At 35.4% G+C, this 19,609-nt stretch overlaps 1 protein-coding gene across 1 annotated transcript in view; it reads left to right on the top strand.

Moving 5' to 3' along the window:
* The window catches only part of LOC118747930 (monocarboxylate transporter 10), a gene marked incomplete at its 3' end in the record, with an annotated part of 327,741 nt that overhangs the window by 85,197 nt on the left and 222,935 nt on the right, over window positions 1–19,609 (top strand). Inside the window, 1 exon segment of the mRNA XM_036482168.1 lies at window positions 14,325–14,738. Coding sequence (XP_036338061.1) covers window positions 14,405–14,738 — 334 coding nt within the window.

Consider the following 19,609-nt stretch of genomic DNA (forward strand, 5'->3'; position numbering starts at 1 on the left):
TGTATTACAAAAAAAATAAGCTATCATCGAAGAAAATCGATGCAAAACTACGTAAGTTATAAGCGATCAAATAAAAATACCCAGGTTGCGCAACTTCAATGTATGTACCTATACATACATACATATATTAAAGGTATAAAGTGCAAGTGAGATATTATCCGGATAAACGAATAACACCATAACAATGATAACACTTTTTCTTTAAATAAATCAAATAGTACTTTTAATACTCGAATTGTATTATAGTAGGTAGAGTGGTTGCATCGAAAGGAAGAGTGGTTGGGTTCGAAACCTGCTGTAGGCATGTAGTTATAAACATGTATTTCCGTCAGTTATGGGTAAGTATGCAGGTAGATTTTCAAAATTATAAGACACAGAAAATTTCTAAAGCCTACATCTAAAACAGGTAGTATTTTCTTTTCCCGGCTTGTTATAAAAAGGAACCTTTCTGTCTAGGTAAGATTTGATTTTTTCAATTTTATTCTTGTTCCGAGTATAAATATGAGTTAATGCGCTTTGAAACTTCATAACATCTTCAAGGCTCGCCGGAGATAGTTCAGTTCATAAGTCTAATTTCAAAACCGTGATTTATTAAAAAAAAATAAAATGAGTAAAAGGACGCGAGAATTTGAGTGTAATAAGGATCCAGATATGTTCTGTTTCATGTGTGGCCAATATACTATCATAAGGCGACGACGAGTGTTCTCAGATCATATCAAAACTTTATACTCCAAGTATTTTGGAATTGAGCCTAAAAATGCTGAAAAACCATGGACACCGAACACTTTGTGTACATCGTGTCGAGTAGAATTGATTCAGTGGGAATCAGGACAACAAACAAAATTTGATACACCAATGATATGGAGAGAACCTACTTGCCATTCAATAGAGTGTTATATTTGTCAAACAAAAGTACTTGGCGTTGGAAGATCAAGAGGAGTAACCTATGCTAGCGTACCTACAGTGACATTACCAGTACTACATTCAACGGCAGTTGCGGATCCAGTTCCATTGTCAACAGTAACATCTGAGTGCGGGGGATCAAGTTGTACTGAATTTCGCATGGAAAACGAAAGAAACGTTCTGTCACAAGCACAACTTAATGATTGGATAAGAGATTTGGAACTATCCAAGGAAAAGGCCGAGATCCACACTTCTCGTATGCAACAATTTAAATTTGTGTCATCCGATGTTAAGGTGACATATAGTAGAACTCGTCACGAACCACTTTCCAAACACTATACCAAGAAAGACAGTATATGCTACTGCAACGACATCCCTGGTTTATTCAAAGAGTTTGGTCAAACATATGATTCAAAAGAGTGGCGATTGTTCATAGACGGCAATAAACTGAGTTTGAAGGCTGTATTATTGCATATTGGTAACAAAAAGCCTTCTATCCCGATTGCACATGCAGTAAATACAAAGGAAACCTACGAGGAAATGCAAAAAATACTCAAATTTATCAAATATGAAGAGCATGATTGGAAAATATGTTCTGATCTCAAAGTCGTTGCAATGCTATGCGGTCTACAAAGTGGCTACACCAAGCACTGCTGCTTCCTCTGCAAGTGGGATAGCCGAGCTCGTAAGGACCACTACGTCAGAAAGGATTGGCCGGAAAGAGTCGAGTTTACCGTTGGTGTGGATAACATCAAATACACCCCTCTTGTCAAGAAAGAGAAAATCATACTTCCACCCTTACACATCAAGCTCGGTCTCATTAAAAACTTTGTTAAGGCTTTGGACAAAGAAGGCGAAGCATTCGACTATTTGAAAACAGTTTTTCCAGATATTTCTCAAGCCAAGATAAAGGAAGGTATTTTTGTTGGACCACAAATAAGAAAGTTGATCAACAATAACAACAATAAGGTCGTTGCTTCTTTTCTCGGTAGACACAAAAGCCCTAACTACGAGCAGATAGTTAACGACCTAATCAATAATTATGCGAAAATGGGCGTAAATATGTCTTTAAAAATTCACTTTCTCCACTCACATTTGAGCTTTTTTCCGGCAAATCTTGGCGACGAAAGTGATGAACATGGCGAAAGGTTTCATCAGCAAATGAAATTAATTGAGAATCGATATCAAGGATTCTGGGACGTCGCAATGATGGGTGATTACTGCTGGTTTCTCATAAGAGAAACCGATCCTAAACTGAATAAGCGTCAAAGTAGAACACATAATTATTTCGACAACATAGTAAAATCAAATTAAGATAAAGATTGTTAGAATATAGTATAAACATAAATAAATTAAAAAAAAAAGTTAAAAATATGGGTAATTTCATTCATAAATTGAACTTTTAACTCAATAGAAACAGAGCATAGCTAGATATTTCACTCTTCTTTATACCATACATACGTTTTGAGGTATACGTTGAAATTGCGCAACCTGGGTATTTTTATTTGATCGCTTATAACTTACGTAGTTTTGCATCGATTTTCTTCGATGATACCTTATTTTTTTTGTAATATAACAGAGCTTAGGGAGAAAAAAAATATCTGCAAAAAAATAAAGGGTTTTCGAGATCCTTCCCCGCAAAGTACAATTTTTTTTATATTTTTACAAAAAAAAATTGAAAAAATCGGTAATGATTGTTCGTTATCTTTGAATCTACAGGGCGTAGCAAAAAGTGTTGTATGCACAGCTTATAGAAAATTTTATTACCTTTTAAAAGCTTCAAACCGTTTTGGAATTGCTTAATTCGTTCTTGAGATATATATGATTAAGTGGACCCAATTTTTTTTTTTTTGCAAAAACGGTAAATTGCAAATATCTCAAAAACGGTACCATAAAATTAAAAATAACCTTGATTTTCGTAATCAGGGGGTGGTTTTACATACGAATTTCTTAACGGCGTCTCTGGTAAATTTTGGCCGTCGACCAGTGATATCCGAAACTGTTTCTAAGGTCTGATACCTACTCGAAAGGTAGTTATCCAAATCCTCCCACCTCGGAATTTCAGCTTTGTCAACGATTCCCTGCTCCCACAAAGCTAAAGTGTTGTCTGGCAATCTGCTGGAAACTAAAAACACAAATATAGCATCCCAGTTCGCGATATCAATGCCATACATTTGCAGGACTGCGATACAATTATTCACTGTCCGCTGCAAGTTTTTAATATCCGTCCCACGTTCAACTGTTACCGTGGGCAAGTTAAATAATGTCTTCAACTGGCTATTGACCATAACTCTTTTATTTTCATAACGATCGCTCAAGTTTTGCCACGCAATCGCAAAACCATCATTGGTCAACGGGGACTTTTTCACGATATCCTTGGCTTCCCCACGGGTCTTTTGATTGAGGTGGTACAATTTTTCAACCGGAGTTAACCGCGAATGATTTATATAAATGGCCGTGAACAAATCCCTAAAGGATGGCCACGCCATATAACCACCATAAAAAATCTCCGTATCGCATGGAGGAAGGTGAAGGCTTGACCGCGGTATTGGCTCAGGGTCACGGTTTATGGGGTTAAACGTTGAGGAGCTTGGCTGAGCAAAAGTCAAATTATGAATGGTTTCACCCATCAACGCCGCACAAGTCAGGTATGCTGAATAGCAATCCTGGTATTTACATTTGGCTAAACTCATGGCCGCAACACCCGTATTGTCTTCAGACAAATTCCGCGTATAAGAATCGAAAGAATCTTTGACTTTTGCCCACAGTGCCTTAAGCTCCTCCTTCTGTATCTCAAGCGAAAAAACAGAGTGATTTGCACCTGGAGTCTGATTAAACCGCTCTTCAAACTCTATTAGTGCATCACAAGCACGAGAAACATCACTAGCATTCGCCATTTTTAGAGAAAAACGTTTATTTATTATTGACTTTAAACAATCAATTAATACAAAAAACCAAAACGGATTAATTTCCTACGGTGCTTTATCCACTGGTTGTGTGATGACCAGCTGATGGGGAGTCCAATGAGTGTTACTCGTGAGAATGTATCTTAAAGAGCTTTCTTTGAGATAATTTCTCACCCCAGCTACACTCGGTCGGTATGGTCTTGATATTGGCGCAGCTTCTTCTGTCGGCTAAGCTTTTTGGGCTGGAACTCCAGGTCACTATCTGCTGGCTCTTCTGACACTGGATACCGGCTGCTGCACAACCAGTGTTGCCGCGAAACATTTTTAGTGGTAGCTAAATTGCAGCTAAAAAAGGGCTAAAAAAGAGCTAAAAATCGTCGTTGTGGCTAAAAATGGTAGCTAAATTTTTTTACCTACATCTTATATATAAAAATAAGTGCACGTTTTTGTGTGACCTCATAACATGAAAACAGCTTGACCGAATTCAACCAAATTTATGTGGCATATTCGATTTATCATGCAGATGGTTTATGCGAAGTTTTCCCGAATTCGGAAGAGAGGGCGTGGCACCACCCATACTAACTAGAATATAAAAATAAGTGAACGTTTTTGGTGTGACAATATAACTTAAGAACGGCTTCACCGAATTCAACCAAATTTATGCGGCATATTCGGGGCATCATGCAGATATTTTATGTGGAGTTTTCCCAAATTTGGAAAAGGGGCGTGGCATATGTATGTATCTTATATATACAAATAAGTACACGTTTTTGGTGTGAGCTTATAACTTGAGAACGGCTTCACCGAATTCAACCAAATTTATACGGCATATTCAGGCTATCATGCAGATGGTTTATGTGAAGTTTTCCCGAATTCGTAAAAATGGGTGTGGCACCTTCCATACTAACTAAATTTTTTTTGTTGTATATCTCTTGAAATATTTGTGGTAGAGTACTGGAAGTTGGTATAGAGGTATAACAAATAATTCCATACTCATGGATAAAAATGGGCAGTATTGGAAAAGAGGGCGTGGCACCTCACTTCTTATATATAAAGAATAAGTGCAAGATTTCAACCAAATTTATACGGCATAGTCGGGCTATTATGCAGATGGTTTGTGTTAAGTTTCCCCGAATTCGGAAAAGGGGGCGTGGCACCACCCATACTAACAAAAATTTTCATCTGGTATATCTCTTGAAATATTTGTGGTAGATTACTGGAATTGGTAGCTATACGTGGCCTGTTCAAGAGTTGGCATTCCAAATTGTTTATTTATTCATACCCAAGATGGAAAAACAAAAAATGTTGTATATCCAAATCTGTTGGATTAAGTTTTAAAATAAAGAATCAAAAATTTTGAAATAAAGCAAATGATAAATTTTCATATAGAAAAATTCCAGGACTTTTCATTCGTTTTTCAATATTTGGTGTAGAGAAGCACACCGGGGTACTGCTAGTATAAATATGTAAGTATACACGCAAACATTTTCTATAATTACTGGTATAGAAAAACAATGAACTCTGAAAAGAATTACTATTTTATTCAACAAAAAAACTTTTTGTGTAACACAGAAAGCATATTAAGGGCCACCAACTTACCTATTTTAAAGTATAGTTAAATCGTTAACGGATAAGATAACGGCCCAGAAACGTAAGGAACATACATAGAAATATGTTTACTTGCCTTAAAGGAAAGGCGTTCGCTTTATAAGCGAAGAGTTAAATTCATGAAAATCATAAAAAAAATTTGAATGTCAATGATGAATAAATTTTGAAAAGGGCTAAAAAAAGGGCTAGGGGCAATTTCAAATTTTTGTGGCCAAAAAAAGAATTTGGTAGCCAAATTTAGCCACCGAAGGGCTAAAACGGCAACACTGTGCACAACTTAAGCACTTATATAAAATTTTTTTTTTTTTCACTAAATTGATGTGATTCCGGTACTTTCACCGTGTACCAGTTCACCGCAAATTAAATCAAATCGCGCCCGACTTGAATATACGTGGCGAATCTCAAAGGCTTACCTTTTCGTGCAGCTTACTGTTATCGAAACTGTTGTGGTTATTTCTCCCGCGGTGGGCCACTTGATGGGGGCCTTGAAGTATGCTGTGCTCCCGCGGTGGACCACTTGGTGGGGGCCTAGTTGTATTTTTGTTGTTCCCGCGGTTGACCACTTGGTGGGGGCCTAGTTGTATTTTTGTTGCTCCCGCGGTGGACCACTTGGTGGGGGCCTAGTTGTATTGTTGTTGCTCCCGCGGTGGACCACTTGGTGGGGGCCTAGTTGTATTTTTGTTACTCCCGCGGTGGAGCGTTGGAGTGTCGCTATTGCTGCTCTTTTGCTGGAGCGCTCGCTGTGGTCTCACTGCGGTTGTTGCAATGGCGCTTATGGTCTTGTCTCGATCCTGCGAAAGAGACTGAGATGTCGATTTAGTATAAAATTATAAAATTGTATAATAATTTTTTTTGTTTGCGCCTATCGCTCAGTGCCCTGCTAATGAGGGACTTTTACCGCACTTTCACTGCTTTTTTTCGGGATTTTCACGCACTTTCACTGCCCTGCCAATCAGGGACTTTCACCACACTTGCACTGCCTTGCTAATCAGGACTTTCACTTGCAAGCTGATTTTTTGCGCTTATCGCTCAGTGCCCTGCTACTCAGGGACTTTCACCGCACTTTCACTGCCCTGATAATCAGGACTTTCACTTTTTTGGCGATTTGTTGCAGTTTGCGCTTGTTGCCCTGATTTTTTAGGGTCTTTTACCGCACTTTTACTGCCCTTCTAATCAGGGACTTGCACTTTTTGGCGATATGTTGCAGTTTGCGCTTGTTGCCCTGCTTTTTTAGGGTCTTTTACCGCACTTTCACTGCCCTGCTAATCAGGGACTTGCACTTTTTGGCGATTTGTTGCAGTTTTCGCTTGTCGCCCTGCTTTTTTAGGGTCTTTTTATTCACACTTACACTGCCCTGCTAATCAGGGACTTTCACTTATTTAGCACTTTTTGGTGTCTTTTTAATTTTTATTTGCACCAATATATATATATGTGTATATATATATATATACCGCTTACTAGCTGAGTTCCGCTACTCAGCGAATATGTGGTCCAGACCACGTTTGGACAACGCTTTTTCCAGCGCCTTCTTTACCAATTTTAGGTTATAGGGAATTTTCATGAGGCGCCTTTTACAGGCAACTTTCAGCCCAATGCAGCAATTGCCTAGTGTAACAAAGGCCTTTCCACTAATTGCCTGTGAAGGTTTTCTCATGGAGATTCCCTATTAGTTTTCACTCACCTTTATTTATTCCGCGAGTGCACCCTTTTGGCAATAGTCACTGAAAAGGGGACTTACCTCACTCGTAGATTGCCGGAACAAGTTCCTTTTTTTACCTTTTTTGTTGAGTTTTTAGTTTTTTATTCTCCTTTGATGGCACAAGTTGTTTTTATTTGTTTTGCAAATGGCCGGCTGCATGAAATGTCAAATGCTGCTTCCTTCATGCGGGCTCATTCACAATGGTATGTGCTAATAAAACTTTACCAATGGGACTTGACGAGAGTTGTTAATTTTTGTTAAGTATATTTTTGACGAGATAATTATAATTATTACTTTTAAAAAATCGAAAAATTAATGAACAAAAAAAGATTATCTTAAAGATCCGGCTCGAAGGACCATGTTCGAGCGGGGCAAGTTAGGGGCCGAAAATCCTCGTGATTCCAGCAACGGGGATCAATGGGGGAGCCGATTCTTTGAGATAATCTTTTACTTACTCTTTACGAGTTCCCTAGTCTCCAAAGGTATAGAGAAACCAGGTTTTCATATATTATACAAAATTCAAGTTTTATTGATTAAAGAGAAAATGTATAGAAATGAGTTGACTCACCTGAGATGTCGCTGGCTGTCGATAACAAAATAGAAAGAGACTATTCTGAAATGCCGCATTTATAGGCTCCACAGAAGGTGGAATCTGGCAACGGGATCGACTAACAGGACTCGTGCCAAAAGGGAGATAACGTAACGAGTCCTGCAGGCTTAAACAAAATGTCTATCAACGAAAAGCGCAACATCAAAGGAGAAACAAATCTCTTACGAAATGTTTCAGCGGCTAGCTCGATGTGCATCCGCTGTTGTCCTTTCCGCTGCTATAGTGTAAAAATTTTTGCCAGTCCAACTGCCACAACTGTAAGCAACATCAACCTATACAAACGCAATTCTTATGTCCTTCAATATACATCAACAAAGGCAAGCCTCGGAAACAAGTCACTAGTCACAAGTCATAAAATACATAAGTAAATATGCAGATGATGTGTTTGCAATAATAAAAACAAAGGACGCGGAACACATACTAAATGTATTGAATGCACAAAACACAAAAATTAAATTTACGGCTGAAAGAGAGAAAGACAATAAAATTGCCTTCCTAGACTTAGAGGTGCATAGAAAACAGAATACAATAATGCTTAACTGGTATGCGAAGTCCATTCAAATCGCCCATGGAGTCAGAAAATAAACACCGCTGCTAGCCTGATCAAAAAAGTGTACATACTTAGCAACAACGAGTTCGCGGAGGAGGACAAAAATAAAATTAAAAGCATTCTACACAAAAACGGCTACCCGCATGCGCTAGTTAACAATTGAATAGAAACGACGATAAACAAAAGTAAACAAACAAATCAAAATAAAGATATTCAGGCGAATACACAACTAACTAAAAGTACATTGGAGTAACTTACGTACCAGGACTAACAAATAACCAGGCGCTCAGGAGAACAATAAAGAATGAAAATATTATATATGCTCACAGACCGCACAACACAATAAGCAATCTGTACACAAAAACGAAAGACAGAATTCTGAAGGAACAACAACATAATGTTGTGTATCAAATAGAATGTAAGGGGAATGATACTGAAAGCTGTAACAAATGCTACGTAGGCGCAACAAAACGATCATTGGGTACAAGAATTAGCGACATATGTAGTTGCCAACTTGGTGCTTTAAGCACTAGATTTAGTGCTTTTTGAAAATTAAAACGCCAAAAAAAATTATTTAGTGCTTAGGGCCTTTTTGGTGCTTTTTTCCTGAACTAAAATTACTCCGATATAGTTAAAACCTGAAATAATTTTTATATATTTAAAGCTGTGACAGCACTGAATTTACAAAAATCTACAAATTTAAATGCACTTAAATACAACCATGATTGATAAAAAGCTGAACTTGCAAATTCACCTTGTTCAATTCTATTCGCGTTGAAAATGCTAGTAGATATGCGAGTAAGTTAAGTATTTCTTTTTTTCTTTTCTAATTAATTGTAAAAATTTTTATTTTTGTACCACCTGAGTAAAACACATCGTTTCTGGTGCTGAATCCAAATCTGGCCGCACAATTTCTCTAGCACTAGAATTTTGAAATATCCTAACCTCAAAGTGCCAAAATCACGGTTTTTGGCGATATTTGAGGTAATATAATGAAATCAAAAATTTTGTTTGCTCATTTCTACTTAGGGCATGATTTTCGTTTGTTGGGATTCGATTTTTCTTTCTTGAGATATATCAGTTTTAATATGCAGTACATCGGTATTACGTCGTAAGCATGAGTCATTATAGCATGTGGCTTTTCAATCGTTATGAGCGAAAAAGTTTTGTTTATTGATTTATGTATGCATTCTTGTATATATTGTAAATTTTTTGTTTTTGTTAAATACATACAATCTGTTATGAAAAAAGCATCAATTGATTCAAAACCATTTGGTGCTTTTATTGTGGTAAAACGCTTTTTTCCAAGTTTTTGGTGCTTTTTGAAAATCAAAAGTTGGCAACACTGATTAGCGAACATAAAGCGGATGAGAGAAACAAAAAGATGACAACAGCCCTTGAACAACACTTGACGAAGCACGAACACTTTGCGGACTTCGGGAATACAAGAATTTTGGACATCGAAAGAGGGGTAAAAAGGAGAATGACATTAGAAAGCCTTCGTATACAACAACAACTAGACAATGCGATCAACTTTAAAGATGACGTGGATAACACCAACAACGTGTATGCAGCTGTAATCAATAGCAAAAATAAATAAGAATATAGGATTGGAATTTGGTAATATTGTGGAAAGATACTTAAAATGGTGCTAACGTTTATCGTTTGATTAAAAATTTTTGTCAATAATATTTATGTAAATGTGAGTTCAAAGTCAGAATTAGTGTAAATTAATTGTCGTTAACTATGTTTATTGTTTTCGCTTCAACGAATTTTACTTGCTAATCATGTTTATTGTTTATTTGTTTTTATTTTTCGAAAAAAGACTCCCTGATGAAGACAGGAGAGCGGTAAAAGGAAAATTTAAATTTTTCGCTTTTTTAACTCTATCGGCCGAGGCAGCTCCAACCCAGCAAACATAACAAATAAGAATTTAGCCCAAATAATTATAAGTCACTTGTCCAGTTAATCAATCGCTCCACATGAATTTTGCAACCTTAATTTCTACAACCTGCCATATCACATCTTCCGGAATCTGCGCAACCACCACCACAATTTTAGTAAGCAACCAAGCATTAGCCCCCTGCTCATTTACCGGCACTGCTACCGCAGCAGCAGCCGTTCATTTCTCATATCTTATATTTTTATTAAATTCTTTTACATTTTCATCAGATGGCATGATGCGATCTTTCATTTGTCCCGTTAAAACGTTAAATTTATCATTGAATTGATCGCAGCAGGAGTTTTTCATTATTTCATAAAGGCTTTGACGAGTAACCCAAATAATATTTGAGTTCGTTCCTATAAAGAAATTAATAATAAAATTAGGCCTTTAAAGTTATGGTTATTCTCCGTTTACACGCCATATTAGTTAAAAATGTCATCACTATCATTATTTCTATTCACTGCACATGACATTCATGCATAAAAATAGCAACACTATAAACAATAACAAAGATTATAATTAAAACTAAAAATTTGCAATATGTACCATTCTTTACGGTTTCAAATATACCCTATAAATCATTGGACAAGTAAATTACGTCATTCTAAGCTATTATTGTAAAATTTAATAAACCCTAATTTTATTTTAGAAGTCTGAGCAAATATGTATATAAATGTATATATAATTTCTTTGATACAGGCAAGTACTAAAAGTTTCGCCTTTGATACAAAACAGTATTTAGCTTACTTTTAATAATATACCTAATAGTTATGGCGTATGTATACGGTGACCATAAATATATTTCGAAAATGCAGGACAATTTTTCAAAAAATTAACCTACATATAATTGCGTAGTATAAAAATAACAAAAATATACTACATATATACATTCTTCGTCATTTGAATAGCGCACCCTTTTTTTGATTTTCTACCATACAAAGTATGCTTGACAAAACTGCGCAGCACCGTCAACAAAAAAAAATTGTCGCCCCTGTTTATTTTTTTTTTAATTTTCAAAAATTTTTTAAATGGGATGTAGACGTAGAATATGCTATATTTTTATAAAAAGTTAATGAATATTAAACAAACAAAAGGAAAACTGTACCTACTAAGTATTGGGCTGTATGAATAAAAATAAGCAATTGCTTTTTCTTGAAATTTCAGACCTTTTACTCAATTTATTCAAACAAAATTGGAGTAAAAGGTATACAATTTTAAGAAAAGGCAATCGCTTAGTTTTTATTCGTACGGCCCATTAAAGGATGCGCTATTCAAATAACCAAGAGTGTATATTTCTTAATTATTAATCCAATTTTAAACTTTTAACATAAATCACATTTGCTTCATTGGTATTAATCCTTTAGTAATGAATATTTACAAAATCATAATAAGGCATATTACGTATTACTTTACACGAAATATGAACCTCTGTAAAGCAAATTTTTTAGGCAAACTTTGGGTCGTTGAACACGAAAAAATACCCATGGTTTCAAAGAAGTGTTTTCGAGATTTGTTCGAAAACGTATTTTTTGGACTTTTTCAATTATTCCTCAATATTTCATGAAACGACCAACAGTTCGAAAGGTATTAATGGGCTCTTTGCAATAATATATATTTTTTGTGCAGATTGTGTTCCGTAACATCTAAATTTCTCATTGTAATTTCAATTTTTCGATTTTGGTCGCTTGTAACACTAATAATTTTCTTCGAAATTGGCAAAGTAATATATTTTTGTAAGAGGACTGTAGGTCGCTTATGTTGATCGGATAATTTTTTCATGAGATATTGACGAATAGGTCCGAAATGTACCAAAAACACGTTTTTCGAAAAAATTACGAAAACGCTTGTTTGAAAAGAAAATTGGCTTGGAAAATATTTTTTTTCTTAAGCGATTACCACAAAATTTGTAGAACAGTGTTATCGATATATTTGATGGTGGTCTTCAATCTCTCGTCATCTCTTGTCCATAACCGTACAATATTTAGAACGCATTGACGCATTGAACCTTCAAAACCAGCTTACCCTTATGTACATAGTTATCAATTAGTTATCGACACTGCTTTTATTTCGATTAGGAAAAGTTAATTTTAAAATATCGAAGAAAATGCGGGACAAAGGCAGGACACTTGGAAAAAATCAGTACATTTTGGGGTTTTCTGTTTTGAAAAACTACGCAGGACAGACCTTTAAATAACAGTACGGTCCTGCAAAAAACAGAACGGATGGTCACCGTACGTATGTAGGGTAAAAAAAAACAGTAATTGAGCAAATAACAAACGTGGACAATAGCAATATTACTTTCTTGTATGTTTTTTACTTAGTTTTCAGTTTAAATTATGATGTACATAAAATTAAATAAATCGATATACTGAAAAAGTGCGCAGACATGCCGCAACTTTTTTTTACAGAATGACACTATAACGTCCAAGGTATAAAGAAAATGATTACACTTTTGCTTGATCGCACCTATTTCTTAACTATATGTCTAGGCATATAGCCAAAAACCCCTTATTTTTACGCCTACGATAAAAAATAAAATAAAATACTTAGAATCATAGCAAACTAAAATCACCTTGTATTACCTAAATATCTGAACAAGAAGGTTCCATTGCCGTTTTTGATATATCTTTAAAGAAAACTCAGGTATAGCTTGGAAATTTGAAATATTAAATCACGTTTTTCACTTTGCGCACACTCAAAGGAAAATATGACGACTTTAAGAGTATATTGCAAGAAAACGGTAAATAACAACCTTGTCACTGTTGAATCTATTTTCGATTAGCCACAGCATTTCAAAGAAAAATACCTGATTTATAAACCTGCTCTTACGTCCATCAAAGCAATCACTTGATATCCCTTTAGATATCCAGCGGATACAAGTTTTTGTAGCGTATACGGAGTTCAGAGAATCGCCGAAGGTAATTGGTGAAATTCTATCTATTCCAGTAAGAAACGGGTTTTTTAAGGTACTTGGCAAACAGTGGGACCCATCTAAGAAACAGAATGAGGTAAAACTGATATTGTGATCAATTGTGAATTTTAGCTATGTCGTCGGAACTTATACAACAGCGAAAGATGCAAAAATACCAAACGATTTCTTAGTTTTATGTAACTATCATTTGAATGGATGTGACTGGTGGGACACTGAAAATAACCTTATTTTACCCTTGTGCACTCAAAGATGAATTTTAGCCAAAACACATAATCTTCACGAACGATGTTTTTGTGTTGTAAAATATGAATTATACGCTTTAATTTCCAATAAAAACGAGGTTTATTTAATCTTCATAGAAATATTAAAAAATATTTAAGTTGTGACTGGTGGGACATCTCTTTATGACTGGTATAAAGTTATTATGCATGAAATAAAAGTTTCCATAGACGAAAATTACAACTTCTTTTGATTTTTTAATATTTTCCAACAGATGATTGGAATTTAGTTATTTTAAAAGAGGTTACTACTGAAATAGAGATAATTAGGGCATATTTAAATGTATGTCGATTTCCTCTTTTCAGTGGAATGACCCAGATATTTTCTGTTTTATGAGCAAAGAAACCTACCAAAATTTTAAGCGTCCTACCATCCTACCAAAGAGAAAAAACCTACCAATTTTGATAGGAAAAGCCCGAAACGGTAACGCTGGTTGCAGCATGCCGAACGAGGGTGATTATTTGTGATTGAAAAAATAAAATTAACTAATTTTTTGACGAAAAAATAAGTCAAAAATTAGCTTTTATTTGTGATCGAAGAAATTTATGTCAAATTTAAACTCTTCATTTTTATTCAAAAACATATCGATGAGAAAATAACGATTATCAATCCATTTGAAAAAAAATCATAGCAGTTATGGTCCCTCACGAAAATGGGCGGAATCGGAAAATAGTCCCGCCAGTATAAAGTAAAAATTCAAAAATTGCAATAATTCAGTAACTATTTAAATAAATTGTTTGGCATAAGTTGGGGGCTCGAAAGATTTAGGAAATTGTGTGTGGTGCCGCCCGCTTTGTATTAAAATGTGTGCATCCACTCCATCAATGTCTTCCAAAGCCTAGACCAGAAATCGGATTATTATAAAATCTGTTTATTTAATTTTTCATTTCAGGAAGTGATAATATTGACAACTCTATTTCATACTTCGGTTTTAACATCATCTACGGGGGCTGAAAACACTGATCTCAAATTATGACAGAAAGTGAGCCTCTTAGTAAATCATACAAGCCAAATGAGCATATCGTTCAAAAACCTAATGCAACACGAAGCATCAAAACTGATAACATCAATGGATCGGTTACCAAGCAAATTTTCTCGAAAGAACACATTGAAACGCCATGTTGTCGCGATATTCATGATCAAAATGAACCACCAGACGGAGGAATGCGAGCTTGGCTGGTCATGATTAGTGCATTTATATGCAATGGCGTCATTTTTGGAATAATTAATACATATGGAGTCATACATGCTCTTTTGACAGACCGTCTCACATCACAAGGAGACAAAGAAGCCTCGAGTAAAGCTGGTATGTACTGAATTCTCAATTTTTAACATCAATACCATCAGTGGAATTTCGATACCGTTTAAGCTCGAAAGTCCAAAATAAGTCATAGAACAGTTCGGGCTCATACGATAACTCGTACAACCAATTTACTTATTGAGTGATTATGATGCATTCCACCAAATTATATCTCTCCACATTGTTCTATGCAAATAAAAAAAAAGTATCACATTCCAGGGATGAAAAAGTAGGTACAATTGTACCTTTTTCCGACGTTTGATGACTTAAAGGTACATTAGGTACTTTTACTAGATTTTAGGTACAATCATCTTTTGATCAGATGAATTTTTATTTTTTTTTTCTTTTTCCTTTACCGTGCGAATATATTTGCTTGTAGGCACGGGAGAAGCTTCGCTTTGATTTTGAAGAATAAACAATTCTTAAGAAAAGTGGTGAAAAGGAAGAAATTAAAAAAATCATATTATGTATTCTCCTAAACATTTTGCATTTAGAGCAGCCAATACGAAAAATTAACACTTTACTTAGCTATCCTCAAATTCTTATTTTTTTTATAAATTTTAACGCTTATCTCCTCTAATTCAAATTCAATGGCTTTTGCGGTCAAATGAGTGAAAACAAATTGTCAAATGGGACTAAAAAATGGTCTTTTGATTGACTTAGATCAGAATAGGCCTTCAGGCGTGTACATGAACTGCTAAAGTGAATCTTTTTAAGTTTTTGGCCCATAATACCATCGTAAAGGTAGGGATTAAGGAAAGAAAGTTGTGTCAAAATATGTCGACAAAGTTTGTTGTCAAAATATGACATAATGAAAACCAGCCTTTATGCGGCCATAGAGTCCAGTGTCTAGAACAGTGGTGTCCAACGGAACTTGGACAAAGGGCTACTTGGAAACTATCGCTATAATATGCGGGCACCCCTAGCTTAACTTCAATCTTAACTGCGTTAACTCGTTTCACTTTTCTTATATTCAATGTATATATTCTACTAACTGATCCTTTTAAAATATTTATTTATTATTAAAGTTTATACAGTTAAGTTAAATGAATAACAGTGCATAATATTTTAATGAAGAACATTCATTTTATCGTAAACATATGGGAATATGCTGCAATTCGTACGATTTGATATCGATGCGATCTGCAAAACCTTTTTCGGAGATTGATTAACAAAACGGCAAAACTTGGCAATGAATCGATAGATATGACGTAAGTTATGTGTTTCTCGCCGTTTTCATTTGAAATATTTATTATTTTCCCTAAAAATAATCAAAAATAGTTTGCACATCGCACCGATTTCAATTCGTACGACTCGCAGCACATGCCCAATAAACTTAATATGATGCTTGAATCTTCATATTTTCAGATAACTTCTGGTATTTTTGACATGTTCGTCAGTCAATACGTTTCGGTATTTGTTTTTTATAACCATTAGGTATGAAAAAGCCTGGTCCAGAAGAGTAAACGTCTGGAAATGTTGAAAGTTTTTCTTTGTCAACTGCTCTGTCCATACATCGATTTCGAGATTGCAAAGTTGTATGGAAATGATTTAGTTTTGCAGTCACATCAGTTAAAAATGGTGCCTTTGGATTTCAGGAAAATCTATATTTCTGTCATTAAAGCTACAAATATTGAGAGCACTTTACCTTGACTCAGCCATCTTACTTCAGAGTGGTAGAATATGTGACCGAATTCACTCATTCACTCTCAAATTCATCGAGCAAGGCTTTAGGGCTAACTATAATATGAATAAGCTGCCGTAACTGACTGTCAGAAAATGAACGAAAAGTCTGTCAAATGCATAAACAACGTAGTGTAGACCTTTAGGTGCTATATTTTACTTACATGAGTTCAGTGTTGCCACATTTCATTAGATATAACAATAGCCACTATCAAGCAGTTTGTTGTAGATCACACAATTATAGTAACCAAGAAACGCCGAAGAACTGTTCGCCTTGCGAAGCTTTCAGGATAACCTGGTGTTTCTGTAAAAGGAAACGCTTACGGCCCACTTCCTAATGTGGAACCAGAACTTCTTTTGACCTGTGTTACATGTAGGACTGAATCGAAAAAGTTACCAAATTAAAAAATAAGTTACCAAATTACCAAATATGATAAATAAAGAAAAAAATTACCAATTTCGGTAAAAAAAAAATGTCAATGCGGCAACACTGCATGTGTTACATATGTACCTACATACATACTACGAGGACAAACAGCTGATTCCATACGGAAGGTGCGATCAGTATCGCTCTTTCCTTAAGCAAATGACGTTGGGCGAAACTTGATGTTAAGCACATTATAGTTTCATAATAGGATTTATGTGTTTTCGCACGTTTGCATACGCTTGCTTATTCATATTAAAGTTAGCCCTTTTGAATTGCCGATGCTTTAACGGTCATCCGCAAATCAAATTGACAATACGAATGATCGTGCTCATAACCAGCGTTGCCACTTGAAAATATTTTTAGGTACCAAAACGCTTACCAAATCAGTTTCCAAACTACCAAATTTTTTTCATCATTAAAACGAGATTTCTCGAGTTTGCGGGGTTTTTAGCTACACAAATTAGCAGTAAAAAATAAAACTACACATAATATTGTTTACGGTACTGGTTAATTATTCACCCCAATCTTTAAGATTAAACACAATAAATTCGGGCCTTTAAATAAAATAATTAAGTTATTGTAAAATATGTTAATATCTTTGAGATTGATTCATTTCATATCAAAAATTTTTTTTTTGTGAAAAAACAAAAGCAGACATTTTACGCATTTCAATAAAAATATTTCCAAATTTGATTAAATTTTCATGCACTCACCCTTTTTTACCAATACACTCACACTTTGCAAATTGCCTATCACCAATTTTTCTTTCAAGACGATAGGTAATTTCTCGTTAATTTCAACAGCTAATCGGTCATAGCTTTGGGAAGTGAGTTTTTGTTTGCAGAAAATTGTCTGCTTAAAAAAATATACAAAAAAATAAAGAAATCTTATACGCGTAAGCAAGGTGAAAGCAGTGTTTTAAACGTGTAAACTTAAATTAAGCAAACAAGTTTTAATGTTCAATTTGGTTGTATTTTCAAAACATTTTTGCCTACCAAAAGCTTCATCAAACCAACCAAGCTACCAACGGAGAATGAAGCTACCAATTTTGGTCCAATTGGACCAAAACGGCAACGCTGCTCATAACATTGTCAAGGCTGAGTGTTTTTGCAATCAGATTTTCCTTCTTTTTCACTACGTTATATATATATATATATATTAAGCTCCTGCGCAATTCCATTTAAATGGCCTAACAAGATATCCGATCGCCGCGCAAATACTTTCCCTCCTTTACTCTCATCGTTCGGGTCACGTGTGAGTAAGCATAAACCAGTTTCTGTAAGCGTACGTAAACTACCGATCAATAGCAAGACGCGTAGAGTATTTACTTTGCCTTCCGCAACTACTGCGAGTAAAAGGTATTTGAGAGTAGAGTACTCTACTGGTAGTCACGGTTGCCACTTACTCATTTTTTTTTTGTACCAAAACTTGTACCAAAATGCAAAAAATGTACCTAAATAGGTTTAAGCTATATATTTAATTATTCAGATATTTTAAAAATACACCTTGCTTATACATATATGTATAAAGCAATTTCTGAGTGCTCTGTGAACCTGTTTATAATGCTGGAACATACGTGGAATGATTTTCCGTAACCCCATGTCAAATTTGGGTTGGAGACAAATCGGTTGTCGTATTCCTACCCTGAAAGAAACACCGCTAACGAAAATGAGTTACCCTTTAGAAATTATTACCTTGTAGGGCTACTGGAAGGATAATTTCGGTGTCATTTTATCTGTGAGTTTAAAGAAGGATCCTCACAGATTTGTGTTAAAACTATCAAGAGTCACCAAGTTGATGAGACACAAATCGCTTCAACAAGCCTCATTGCCAATTAGTATGGTATCTGAAGATTAGAGTGCAAGCTGATAGCCTTTTATGGGTTCATCCACATTCAAGCAAAATCTAAGGCCATGACAAGGAGGTATTCCTAATGCAAGCATGAGATTCAGGAAAACCAGGCAAGCTCGAGCAACCACAATGTGTTACTGAAATAGCAGATTTCCCTGATTGATATATACGTTGGACTTCATATAAAGGGTTGGCCTTAAGATAGGTACATACATATATGATGTAAGTAATAATTTTCTCAATTTTCCAGATTAAAAAATGTACCAATTCTGAAAGTTACGTACCTCTGTACCAAAAATTGTACATTTTGGCCAAAACGGCAACCGTGCTGGCACTTGAGTATTTTCAAAGAAAACATACATTTGTGGTATCTGAATAAAACTAAGGACAGGAATGTAGTGGAGCGATGAAGAGAGCGACGAGCAAAACATATAGCCCGAACACAATGAAAACGACGAGCTATAAACCACAGCTGTCAAATTATTTTAACACGTACTCTTATGTAGATAATTATTTTGGCGACGACCGGGCTACGCGACGGCTGTGGTTGTGGCCAGATTAGATCTATTTCTATTTTTCTGGCGACAGATAAGGTTCTTCCTGTTCTTTTATGTCAAACTCATACAAATTCATGATGTCGCTGCCGTGTTCAAAGAAATCATGTCGCCATCGACAAAGCGCTTAGATAATAAAGATGACAATTGGAAGCTGTGGTCGGTAGCTCGTCGTTTTCAATGTGTTCAGAACTATACTTTCAACTAAAATGCTGATATACATACCAAAGTACATATGTATGTATGTGCATAGATCAGTGCCCGCCAAACACTTTCCTGGGAAACGAACTATATTCGGCCTTTCACATGTACCACGATCCAGAAAATAAAGGTCGCGCCATTCGCGGACCGCTAACCCTCTC

Source organism: Rhagoletis pomonella, unplaced genomic scaffold, assembly GCF_013731165.1.
Source record: "Rhagoletis pomonella isolate Grant_MI unplaced genomic scaffold, Rhpom_1.0 Rhpom_scaffold_00001, whole genome shotgun sequence".
In the NCBI taxonomy this organism is placed as follows: Eukaryota; Metazoa; Arthropoda; class Insecta; order Diptera; family Tephritidae; genus Rhagoletis; species Rhagoletis pomonella.